The sequence below is a fragment of the Lepidochelys kempii genome, chromosome 8 (genome assembly GCF_965140285.1).
Source record: "Lepidochelys kempii isolate rLepKem1 chromosome 8, rLepKem1.hap1, whole genome shotgun sequence".
Taxonomy (NCBI): Eukaryota; Metazoa; Chordata; order Testudines; family Cheloniidae; genus Lepidochelys; species Lepidochelys kempii.
Genome location: NC_136387.1, coordinates 24,429,283 through 24,442,936, shown reverse-complemented (window position 1 = coordinate 24,442,936; position 13,654 = coordinate 24,429,283). Strand labels below are relative to the sequence as shown.

General features: G+C 37.8%; 1 protein-coding gene across 11 annotated transcripts in view; it reads left to right on the top strand.

The window, feature by feature from the left end:
* GABRB2 (gamma-aminobutyric acid type A receptor subunit beta2) overlaps positions 1-13,654 on the top strand; it is a 309,567-nt gene that overhangs the window by 133,219 nt on the left and 162,694 nt on the right. For all 11 annotated transcript variants that reach the window (XM_073355894.2, XM_073355893.1, XM_073355895.2 and 8 more), the window contains one exon: positions 8,117-8,337. In XM_073355894.2, the coding sequence (XP_073211995.1) occupies positions 8,117-8,337 (221 nt within the window). The remainder of the gene's footprint in view (positions 1-8,116; positions 8,338-13,654) is intronic.

Genomic DNA, 13,654 nt, shown 5'->3' with positions numbered 1-13,654 from the left:
AAGTCTGTTGCAACACTCAGTAATGTGTGGTCCTTAGTGGTATGCTGCCTTAGGTAGATGCCTTTTGCCTGTTTTTTGCCCGTGTTTGCGATATGGGATATTTATGGTACATATTTTCTGGAATAACCCCTCATGGAATAAACATTTGGGTTATGTGTTGGAATCTGTTGCTTTTGGAAGAATCATAAATGTGCTTCAGACCATGCAATTCCCGTTTAGGAAAGTGATGAGTTACCTTTTAGGAAGCTTTAGGAATCCAGTGCAGGAGAAGAGGCTTTGAAAGACCAAAGATGTTCAAATCTAGCTCTATCAAAGGATTTAGATATTGACTGAACACTGACCATGTGTATTTGAACTAGAGAGTCACTGACTAATATAAGTACCTTTTGAAATGACATGCATTGGTAGAATTTACATTGACATTTGCTTTGGAATATCCGTTGACACAAAGCCATTACATAGACAATACCCTCTACTCTTGTATAGGTCACTGTTGGTCTCTCTGAAGCTTCAAGGTCATGCTTTGCACTGTGTTCTCTTACCCTCAGTCCCAAATGAGTAGTTCTGATCAACAGGGATACTCCGATTCTTGGTTTCAGAGTAGCAGCCATGTTAGTCTGTATCCGTAAAAAGAAAGGGAGTACTTGTGGCACCTTGGAGACTAACAAATTTATTAGAGCATAAGCTTTTGTGAGCTACAGCTCACTTCATCGGATGGCTTTCAAAGGAGGTCAGGGACTGGAAAGGATTCTCAGTGGTAGGTCCTCTGCTATAGAGGACCTTCCTGAAAGAAATCTGTCAGAGCCTCTGTATCTTTTGCATCGCATTGTATCTCTTCGGGTTCTGTATTTGTTTTTTCTGTGACATTGGGTTGTCACACATACTGGTTAGTCCTCTGAGAAAACTGGCCTCTTGTCTGTTAAATTGCCAACTATGTCTGCTGAAGGAGTGGAATGATGCAAATTGTTTGCTCCATAAGTAAATGTTGTATTTTTAGTTTTCTTTTATTAGTAGCCTTTGAATATGTCAGTGATAGGGCCCCTTATAAATGCATGTAATAAATAAATTACAGCACACAGCAATGTTCAGCTTCAAACATTTTCCAAAAGAAAGCATCTGGCTTTAAATCTCATGGTGGGGACTGAAATAAACTTTTTATTTTTACAAATTAGGGATAACTGGGAAATCTGTGTGAGATGGACCTAAACCAAGCCACAGATGAGTTTTTCAGTCATTTCTAATGAGAAGAAATAAATAACTTATTCTCCTTCCTGTTGCTGCATGTTTTATTTATATGGCTTTACATTTTCCTCATACTTATTTATTTTTCTCCTCCTAAAATAGTTCAGTTGTGTTGTTTCAATAGCTGTGCAGTCCCCTAATAAAGATGTAAGTCAGTGCTTTTATTATTGTGAATTCTGTGTTTGTTGAATGTAGAAGAAAAAGAATAAAGCTTTAAACGTTGTTGTGCCTAGATTTGAACGTCCTCAAACTCTGAAGAACTTCAGACCAGGATCCAACCTTTGCATCTGAACCCTACTTCAGTTCTCAACATTCCTGAAATTTAGAAACTTCCTTGTCTGTCTTGGGCCCTTCTTGATTTTAAATGTTAATTATTAATTGATTATTCCTGTGTCAAGTTAAAGCCTTCTCCCTCCCACCCCAATATTTTATTTAGTTTTTGTATTAAAAAGCATGCAACATACATTTGCGTATACAAGAGTCACACTTTACTGTTAGATGAGAAAGTTAATTAATAGACAGTGATCAAACAGAAAAAGTCACAGTGTTTATCCTTGATTTTTTTACCAGAAGAATAAATAGATAATTAAAGTCTTTTGAATTGGGATCACCCTTATCAAGAGCCCATCACCCATGTGTCCCATACTTGGACACTTATTTAAGGTGGACATCTCAGAAGCCTTAGAATATATTGCTGTTGACCGTCTGGTACTCTAGCTGTAACCAATTTCCGGCTACATTTTATGACATATCATAATGACGTATGGCTTTTGTGGGTAAATTGTGCTATGGGTGCAATAGTTAAAGACTATTCACCATATATTTAAGGCTGGTCTTGTGGTTAAAAGCACAAGTCAGGAATCTAAGACAGATGGATTCTGTTTCTGGGTGTGCTTCAAACTTTATATGGAATATACAGCAAGTCACGTGACCTTACTGTGCCTCAGTTTACCCATTTGTAAAATGGAGATGATAATACCTAGCTGCATTCTCAGAGAAGATTATGCCAAAACAATGGCTTAAAGAGAAGATGATCTGGTGTAATAAGATTGTTCATTGAGCACAGCTTTTGGCACCAAAAACGTTAAAGCTAGTAAAAGCCATATTTTATCACAGCTGTCTATCACAAAAATCCCAGAGCTTTCACAGGCAGGTTTCAGGCCAGAACATGGAATGGAAAGGGTATTAGTTAGATCTGTTGATAGATACATCTCTCTTCTCTGTTGATGGGAGGACGATATCTGTTCTTATGTTATTAGATCTTTCTGTTAAATTAAATACCATTAATCTCATCTAGAAAATGTACCAGAGGATAATTGAAAGTACAGAATTGGAGGAGTTTCCTTCTTTTCAGGTCACGCTCAGAGTGATGACTGGCAGTTTTTGCTCTGCTATCAGATTATGTGTGTGTGGAGTATCTTAAAGTGCCATATTATTGCCCACTGTGGCCAGGTCATTACGTGATATTTCAGAGCACAATCTTCTTGCCAGTCACAGATAGAAGGTGTTTTTCAGCAGCTGTAACTATTTGAAAGTCCAGAAGGAGATTATGAAACAATTTGTCTGTTTCAGGGGAGACATCTTTATTAGGGGGTGATGGTGGCTAGTCCTTCAGAATGCAGCCTCCTTACCAACAGCATCACCTTTGTCTTGCTTAAGTTTTGTGTCAGCAGCTGCCTTTCATCCACTTGTTAATCTTGACCAGGTCCTGAGATAGCTGGATGGACTGTTATCAGTGTCCCCAGTGAACACAGAACAGAGAAGGGTGTTATCTGTAAGTTGTTGATATTTGTGACCATGAAGTCTCACAGTTACTTCCAGTGATTTCATTTGGATAGTGGAAACTGATCTTCATCAATCATTAACTTGGCTGACTGTAACATGGTCTATTTGTGAAATGCTTTGTTATGTTCTAATGTATTTATATTAGCAGCAGTGAAAAGTTTCTCCAGATATCCTTGCAAAAGTTAATGACTGTGGCCAGGTGATAGCCATATTAATGCTCATTTTAATACACTAATCACTGAATTTTTATTAACATAAAGAAATAGTTAACTTCATTTTGAACTTGCTGTTCTTATGATCTTTGTGTATCTTGACAGAAACAAAAAGCTTACTTAGGATGAAACAATGGGACAGTAATGAAAGCTGTGCAAAAGGCTTCATATGTACTGCTCACATGCTTAACGATGTGCATGTGTTTGTGTACTTTACTGGATCAGTTTGCAGAGCTGGGAAAATGGTGGGCCTCCAATCCCACAGCCTGTCTCCCTTGATCCCTCCTCCCCTGAAATCCCTGTGTTCCCAAGCAGCCCAAATCGATCCAAGAAAAATCATGGAGACATCTAATACATGAAAGAGAAGGGCTCAGGGTTTGTTGGGAACGAAGTGGGAAGGCAGGGAGGTCAACAAAATCAAACCTATGTGAATTGTTTTATTTCTAACCCTTACAAATTCATTAGCAGGACTAGAACTCTCAGCTCTAAAAATAGCATTTTTGTTTGTTTTTTTAAGAATTATTTATGGGAGGAGTTGATTAACTGGATTGAAAACAAGCTTCATGAAAGTTAGATGAGCTATCCACTGTATGTGCACATGCACAAATAATCTGTGTTGGCTATGCATATGTGGCACATATGCACAGAGACAGAAATGATTATTCATTGAGCCTTGGTTTCACATTTCACTCAACCCATTGTAATTATTGTTTTGTGCCAGGCTTTCTAAGTGCATTGGCTCTTGTTTCACCTACACATTCATTTTTACCTCCTAACAATCCTTACCTCTATTTCATGTGAATTTTTCAAGAAGTGACTGCCTTTTTTTATCAAAATCCTCTTTCCTGTCCTCCAGTTCCATCTAGTTCTCTGTCCATCATTTGTTCTGTGAGGACAAAGCATTTGCATGCCATTGGAACTCTGCCCTTGGGGCATCAGGGAACTCCCTTATTAACAGTAAGATAAAGACTTTTTTTCTTTTTCATATTGCTTCTAGCTGAACATGTTTGCAATCGCTTTTAAAGTGTTATATGCCTTGAGATGCTCACATGACAGACCTCTTTATAACCAAGACTCTATTGTGCATTTGATTTCCTTACTTCTGTTTCAGTTCAGGTTTTAAAAATAGATTTTTCTCTCTTCCTTACTGAGCTGTGAATTGTATCTTATGTGACTAATGAGCTGGTGTGTCTACATATTTGGATATGCTACTTAAGACACCTTAAAAGGTCTGATTTTCTGAAAGTGAGAACTCTCATTGCTATCTAAAAATGATCCCTTTCAAGTTGAGCATCCAAAATCACTGGTCACTTTTGGAAAATTCAGTCCTTTTGATTAGAGATAGATCTGAACTACAACACCATATCTGAACTTCTCTGAAATTTGGAATTGCTTCTGTTCTTCCAGTTTACTGCTTCTCTATATAGTGCCACAGTGTGAAGTAGGGGGTGTGTGAGCTGTAGAGTGCTCTAACTGCAGAGTTGCTCTCTAACTGCCCTGTGTAGATGCTGTTGGCAGGCTCTAAAAGGTACCTAGTTCATGTTGAGAGAGCCCCATTTCAAACTGGATTATATTAATGCTCACTTGGATAGCATTTGGAGCATGCCAGCAGGTCTATGCGGGGCAGTTAGAATACCCTAGAAAACATGCCCCTCTAATTTGCACAGCAGTACCATGTAGACAAGCCCCCAATGGCATGGCCCTGTCTTTCTGATCCAAGAGCTGCATCAGAGCATCAACTCCAAAGATTTTGGAAGTTTGGAGTTATTCAGATTCCAGGTTTTCAGCTCACTAGAGGAAGGCCCATCTCCTCTATTGATACATAAAGAAGGAAAGTTGTTCTTTGTTAATGTTGGTAGGTAATTGGCAGGGAAAGATATCAGTACGAGTAGGCCATAATTTAGAAAATGCATAGAATTCACTGTCCCTGATTTTCTAAGGGCATTGGAGGAGAGTTAGCCATGGCTCATAAACTTAAAAATGGGGTGTTATGTTACTGTAATGAAGATAATACATTTTCTTACTGGCAATGCATAACTGAGTAGCTTTTAATGTCTGGTTATGGAACAAATTTTGCAGATCTGTTAGTAGACAGAAGAATAAAATAGTTAACATGATACTGGAATCCCATTTTTAAGGACCTGAATCTTTTATGGTGAACTAAGAAAAACATTTGATTTTTTTTAAAGCTTTTTCACATGTTATATCATTAAGAAACTGTATGGATAGGTTTAACATTTTTAAAGGGAAACATATTTTATAATAAAATTGTTGAAAATTCCTTCTTCACTTACCTACTTGCATGGTCCTTAGTACAGGAATGAGTGTTTCCATTATTATAAAGGGTGCACAGGAAAATATTTCTTGTTTTCTTTAGGTGTATGTGATTCCAGCAACAGGAAAAATATAAAACCCTGACCTAAGGTTTTAGGCTAAAAGGTCTGTTCACCTTTAAATGTAGAATGCAGAGGGAAGAGGACTGTATGAAAGTTTCACTATTCCATTATATGTGGAAGGGAAAGCAAGGCTATTAATAGCTTTCTGAATCAGAGCACACTTTTAACCAGACTGGGAAGAAAGACTAAAAAAAGCATTTAGAAACTCTCCTTGATGGACTCTGCTGGGAACAGGAATGTAATCATTCATTCAAAGAGAGTTTCTGTCCTATAGAGAATGTTTCTTTCTCTTTAGAAAAAAGTGAGAGTTTACCCTACCTCAAATACATTGACTTGTGCACTGCAGGAGAAGCAGGACCAGCTAACTTTCAAATATTGTATTTTAAGCATCATTCCACTAGTTCAGTGAGTGGAAATGGAGGTTGAAAAAAAGCAAAAAAACTGTTCCTGTCATATTTTCAAAATGCATGTATTTGCATGTTGACCAGTTTTTATAATCAAGTCAATAATTGCACCCACAAACCTGATCTATGTGTGAAAAGCTTAGCCAAGGAAAATGTCTGGTCTAATGGTTCAAGCCTGGGATTAGGAATCAGGAAGTCAGATCAGTTTCATTTACAGTTCTGCCCTGGCCTTGCCGTGTAACGCTGAAGAAGTCAGTTAACCTCTTTGTCTGTTTCCCCATCTGAAGGTGGGATTTCTAGAAATGTGAAGTATATTTTTTAAATGTGAATTTTGGGGAGTGCCTACATCACGTGTGTATTTTCACGTGTCCTTTGAAAGCTTGTCCCTTAAACATAACGCTGGAAGTGGCAAGTGTGGGCAAGGGAAAATGTTAATAGACCTCCATTTTTGTGTTTTGTGAGGAATTATTCTTGCCTGTTCTGTCATAGAGTGTGCCTGTGAGTATTTGAAAAGTGAAATCTCATGCACCCCTGACAGTCCTGAGAGAGGTTAATTTCAGGGCTGCTAAGTTACAGATAACTTTACTAGGGAGGTTCAGCTGGGGTGGGGGGTGGAATTCTTTCCTCTGTCTACTGTGGTACTAGTTTCCATTCTCAACTGTATTCTCTTACCTTCTGGACAATAGTTGTGAAGAGTAGTTAAAAAGTAAATTAACTGAGAATTAGTACAGCAGTTTGCAGAGTAACTTGTGTTTGTCCAAGAGTGTCTCTGAGTTTCTCTGTTAGCAGACAAATAGTGAAAGTTAACATGTGAGGCATAGTCACAGTAAATGATCACTTATTCAAAATAAGATAAGATTCATATGCCCAAAACTTTCTCAGGCTGATGGATAGCTACAAGCTCTCAGAAAATAATAAATTCTCTGGCTTCCGGGGGTGTTCATAATCAAAGCAGCTTTAATGACTGCATCTACTAAAAGGGACAATAATCATATTTCTTAAGCTAACAATTCTCACGAAGCAATGAAGATCATATTAAATGACAATACCCAAACAAAACACTGTGAGCCTTATTCTGATCTCTTAGAAAACAGAAGTTATGCCATTGTGCCTCTTCGGGTAGTTTGCAAATGAAGGCTGCCTGTCTCTGGTTTAATTTTACAGTCATTATTCCATCCCTGGACAGTCAGAGAGAGACTGTATACCTGTACTAGGTTTTGTCTATGGAGTGAAAAGTTTTATGTTTAATATAATATACAATATATAATTAATATAGTTCCTCTTTTGTTTAACAATTCATAGTGATACACTTACAAGTATATCTCTGCTCAATTATCAAAAGACCAGCACAACTCCAAAGTATTCATTAAGAGCCTGATTCAAAGTCAATTGGTTCCTAAACCTACAAAGACATATACATGTGTTCAATGTTATATGCTATGAATAGTCTCATGGGACTTAATCCATAAAATTAAATATATAAATAAGACTTTTGGGGATTGGAGCTAGGAGTCTTTCTTGTTGTTTTAGTCCCCTTAATGAAAGCTAACAGGGTCACATCGTTTTTCATGTAGAAAAGAATGCCAAAAAGGCTGAGTGTATTTTTAGGAAGCGTTACAGGAACTGATTCTGAATTGACACATTCCTTGTTACACCACTGAATTCAGCAGAGACCATGGGATAAAACGTTAACACATAATTTGGCTCAGATTCCATGTTTTAGAATTTCCTGTGTTCTAGAACACAAAGACTTGTAGACCTCCTTGAGTATATGTTTCATAAATTGTAGACAGACTTTAAACAGCAGTGTTAAAAAGAGTTAAAATTTTAATAGGCCCTCAAATTCATTTCGATAACATTTGGTAATACCCAAGTCTACCTTTATTCCAATCCCTATTGTTAAGAGTGTATGTAGGCTTTTCTTCTCTATATACACATAAATAAATGACCTGTGAAAATACAAAGCTGAAGTTTCTGTGCGCAAGTGGTGCCACAAAGTATAAGCTGTGTTTGTCGTATATGCCTACGTATATAGTCTGTTGCGTTGCAAATAATGATTCTGTTTTTAATATTGCAGGACTATACTTTGACAATGTACTTTCAGCAAGCGTGGAGGGATAAGAGGCTGTCGTATAATGTAATACCTTTAAATCTTACACTGGACAATAGAGTAGCTGATCAGCTTTGGGTTCCTGATACCTACTTCTTGAATGACAAGAAATCATTTGTACATGGGGTCACTGTGAAGAACAGAATGATTCGTTTGCATCCAGATGGAACAGTCCTCTATGGTCTCAGGTCAGTGACATCCATTTTTAACTACATTTTTAAATCAGTTTCAAACAGAAAGGTACTGTACGTAGATCTTCACTACCCATCTGTCTCAACTGCTGACATAGTGCAAACAATGTCATCTTCTTAAATGTTTTAATAACAGATAAGACTATAAAAGCCTTTTTGGATAAACTTTGAGGATTAAGTGTCACGTTTAATAATGTTCTAAGATGTTTGTTTTAATAACATATAAAGTTATACAAGCTTTTTTCAATAAACTTTCTGGATTAAGTGTAATTTTCAGTAGTGCTTCCTTAAAGGATTTGAAATAGAAAATATCAAGTGGAGGTTGGGGGGGGGGGAAAGGGGGTAAATTCATTGTGTTAAAACAATCCAGGTGCTACATTTTATAAATCATTTTTGGGATGAGCTGCTAGGAATGGGCTGCACTTTCTTTTGCTGGTAGAGAATTTTCTCCATTTTCCTGAGGTGCAGCTGGACTTTGAAATATTTCTTCTGTGTCTTTTACGTTGTTATATGTGATGTTAGGTGGATATGCTGCTAAATGTGTCCTCAGTGGTATCATGGTAAAGCAGTGGAACAGTCTAACTGTACTAGAGGAAAGCTCAACAATTCTTTTTTCATGGCTTGTATAGAAAACAGTTCCTGAAAATGGCAATTTAAAACTACAAAGCTGGTAATGACCTGAAATGATTGGAGTGTTCCTGCATTACAGTGTGACAAACTTCCTACTCAGATCTCTCAGATGTTGCCCTGCCCTCAGCATGTACTGAACTAAAACAGATGGAGTTTAACTTTGTTTCTACAGACACCTTGGGTTCTTGTTCTGAATCTTTCCTCCCTCCCCGCTTAGCCCAGAGTGTTAGTGATGAAAAGTAGTTACTATCTAAGGAGTATTCAGAGCCCTGTGTGAAGTAAGTTCCTATGTTCACATCACAAATGCCTCTAATTATTGGCGCTCTTGTTGTCAGTCTCAGCAAAGACATCCAGGATTCAATCGATCTGGAGATTCAATTACCTGTTTGTGGTGGCCTCCCAGATATTGCTTTCGAGGCACATTGGACAATGTGGGGACTTGTATAATCCATGTTGTCTTTTCTGTACTTTGTTGATAAATGAAAGGATTCAGTCTTAATTACTGTGAATTTGTCTTTGTTTAATTAATAGAAACAAACAAAACCAAAAAACCCCTACCACCACCAAAAAGCCTCTTTGGATCTGGATCTAAGAAGGGAAAGGAATCAATATAGACAGCTGTTGTGTGGGTACAGTTGTGCTGACTACTTACAAGTGATATAGGTGGTTTGTGGTGGTTGCTTTATGAACATTGTAGTTAGCATCCATCCTGGTATTGTGCAACAAAATTTAAATTGCTCTTGGCACTCATTACTGGTATCCAATTCCTTTGTTTTCTTATGAATGATGTCATGTTCAGTCTGGACATGTTTGACTGTAGCAGGTCAGAACGAGTGGTTTTGATTAACAATATTTATTATTTACATACTATATGCTGATCTGCATAATGTGCCACACTATCCTGTTCTTGCCCCCAAACACAGTATAGGTTGTGTTCATTGTAACAGCAATGCTTCAAGGAACAGATTTAATCTTCAGAAGTTTGGGAGGTGGAGTGGGAAGAGCATGTTACACAAATTGGAGGCTGCTTCAGCTGCCTTTGGTGGCTTGAAAGAAGGATGGCCAAGCTGACATGGCATGATGTGAAGTAGCCAAGGTTGGAAAGCCTCTTACGTGTTTGTTTAAAGTGGACTAAACACACACCTGTTTTCAGAGAATAATATGTGGATTCCCAAAAGAGAGCAAAGGGATGAGGATGGAACTAGAGAAGCAGGATATGATATTAAAAGGAAAGGGGAGCAGAGACAAGCTGAAGCTGGACTGGTGGTTAGATGGCAGCCTGTCAGAGTTCAGGGAACAATCAAAGTCCTTTGCTTTTTTTGCTTGGAGTGCTGCAGAGGCAATGCACTCAGCCACTTGCTTGAACTTGGCTTGTATTAACCATTTCAGGCTGACTGAAGGAGCAGCATGAATGGGTTCCAGGTGGAAGGTCAATGCCATGCTTGCTTATGAGTGATTGGGAGTAACTGGAAAAAATAAGAGGATCGGAGGAAATGCCTCTCACCCACAAAAATAAAGGATGTAGAGAAGAAAAAGTAGGATAGAGAGAGAAATGCAAGTGAGAGCTGGAAAAACACTGCCTGAAATAAGGGTATGGGGGAGTTGATAAACTTACAAAGTAAATACATACAGGATAAACAATACATAAAAGAAAAATTGAATAAGAGTCCAGTGAATGTATAGATTTCCAAGAGGGTGTGTGAGGTGGCAGGGGAAAAGAGTAAGTGTATTGATGCTTTGGGGGGAGCTTGAACTTAGAACAGATAGATGGTGAATTTCCATTTGTTGTCAGCTTATAGCTATCATGACTAGGAGTGTGCACCTAACTTATTTGTTCTGTACAGATATGCTGCTAAAAAAAGAAGTGGTGTGTACCTGTTTACTTTTACTGTTTACTCTGAACTTGAATGTATGCAAAAATAGCTTGCCACTTGAATATATGCAAAAGTAGCTCCACATCTGCTTAGAAGTATCTACTGTAAGTGTCCTGGCCTGAAAAATATTGGGGGCATTTATGTTCCTTCCCCCCCGCCTTCATATGCTGGCTGATATTAGGTATGCAAGTGACCCTTGAAATGTGGCTTTTAGTAGTATAAAACTTGTTAGGTTTGCTGAGCTAACTCACTGATCTATCTGATCTCCAGATCTCTCTGTGCATTACTGTTCTTGAAAGTAACTCTGTTGGCCCTGAAAATAGTTTAAAGATTTCCCCCTGAAAATGAAGGCAATTAGTTAGGTGCTTTTAAGAGCCTAACTTCAGAGGCCCAAGTTTTGAAAATTTTGGCTTCACTGACTTTCCCAAAGCCATATAATTAGCGAGTAACAGAATTGGGATTAGGCTCCAACTTCTCTTGGCTCCCAAGCTCCATGCTTAGTTCACTACATGTCACTGTCTCTTGTACTACAGTTTCAAAGTAAAGATTAGTATTTTACAAATATAAAGAATCATTATTCTAGCTACCACAAAAAGTGATCCCAATGAGATATGTGTGTCGATAACAGAAGTGTGACCTGCATGAAATTATACTTTAGCTTTGGGGGAATGTGCGTTTGTAGCTGCAATGGCATATCATTTCTAATGCAACATGAACTTGTTGAGGCAGTTCCATGAAATCTTTTAAAGTTCAGTCCTGGTTTTTGCTGACAGAAATCAAAGCAATTTATTTCACGTCTGGAACTTTAATGCAGACCAGGTATTGCCTTGTGAACTCTAGAGGAATAATTTGTCATGGGTAAATTCAGGGAATTTAATTGGAATTATGTTGTCTGATATTCAGGTTCAATTATGCCACCCAAAAGTCTCTAAATGCTCGCACATTATAGTTAGTTAGTAATATCCCTGCTGTGTTTTGTGCATGAGAACAAACTAAGATTATGCTTTGGAATCACGGTGGGTATTGTGTTACTAGGTAGTAATTTTTTTGTTGTTTTGGTGCTTTGTTGTTGGGGTTCTTTGGTGTTTGGGAGTGTTATAAAATCAGAGAGGTTTTTGGTTCTTGGAAATAAAAAACATCAAAAACAAAAAATACAAGGAGGATAAAACTTCTTGCTATGCAACAATGAAAGTCTAGTAAATTTGTGTCTTCCCCTGGAAAAACACATTCAGTATTTAATATTCTAGGGTTGCAAAACCCATAATTAAGGCTGTACCACAGTTTACAGTTTAACAGGATTGTCATAAATATAAAGGGAAGGGTAACAACCTTCCTGTATACAGTACTATAAACTCCCTCCTGGCCAGAGGCACAAAATCCTTTTACCTGTAAAGGGTTAAGAAGCTCAGGTAGCCTGGCTGGCACCTGACCAAAAGGACCAATAAGGGGACAAGATACTTTCAAGTCTGGGGAGGAAGGTTTTGGTCTGTCTGTTCTGTGTGCTTGCCAGACACAGATCAAGGAAGCAAGCAATCCAACTCCATTAGAATTAGTAAGTACTAGCAAGGGAATGCGTGAGTTTATTTTTGTTTTGGCTTGTGATTTTCTCTGTGCTGAGAGGAGGGTGTATTCCTGGTTTTCTCTTTGTAACTTTAAAGTTTGGCCCAGAGGGAAATCCTCTGTGTTTTTGAATCTGATTTCCCTGTAAGATTATCTTCCATTCTAATTTTACAGAGGTGCTTCTTTTACCTTTTTCTTTTTAATAAAGTTCTGTTTCTTTTAGAATCTGATTGGGTTTTTTTTTTAGTGTCCTAAAAAAACCCAAGGTTGGTCTGTGCTCATCTTGTTTATTCTCAAGCCTCCCCAGGAAAGGGGGTGTTAGGGCTTGGGGGGATATTAAGGGGGAAGAGGAACTCCAAGTGGGCCTTTCCCTAAGTTTGTCTAAATCACTTGGTGATGGCAGAGTTACCTGATCCAAGGTACAAAGGAGAATTTGTGCCTTGGGGAGTTTTTAACCTAAGCTGGTAAAAATAAGTTTAGGGGGTCTTTCATGTGGGTCCCCATGTCTGTACCCGAGAGTTCAGAGTGGGGAGGGAACCCTGACAAGGATTCTTAAACCTTCATATGGTTTTGCAACCCTAGAATATTCTACAAAGCAATGATAAACTAAACATAAGATTTGACTTTTTCAAGGTTTCTGACTTTTTCTTGGCTTTTTCTGAAAAGCACCTTTTTTTGAGGAAAACTTAAAAAAAAATTCTTTGAAAATGAACATTTCCTGAAATGTCCATTTTGGCAAACCTTCTTTGTTTAAAAAAAAATTGAATGAAAATTTGACCAACTCTAATAATGTATCTCTGTCACACCAGCTTCATGTTAGTGTAACTCTATTGCCTTGGGTAAAATTAGTTCTCATTTACATTGGGACTAGAGTAAAATCATGTCTCTTGTACTTGATAGTGTGATCAACAGTATTTTGTTTATCTTTACTTGTTAACTTAGGCCCAGAATCTTCATAGATTCTAAGGCCGGAAAGGACCATTGTCATCATCTAGTCTGATATCCTGTGTAGAACTTCCCCAAAATAATTCCTAGAGCAGATCTTTTAGAAAAACATTGAATTTTGATTTAAAAATTCTCTGTGATAGAGAATCCACCACGGCCCTTAATATATTGTTCCAATAATTACTCTCACTGTTCATAAAATTGTATGTCTTATTTCTAGTCTAAATTTGTCTAGCCTAAATTTCCAGCCATTGGATCATGTTATACCTTTCTCTGCTAGATTGAAGAGCCCATTAGGAAATATT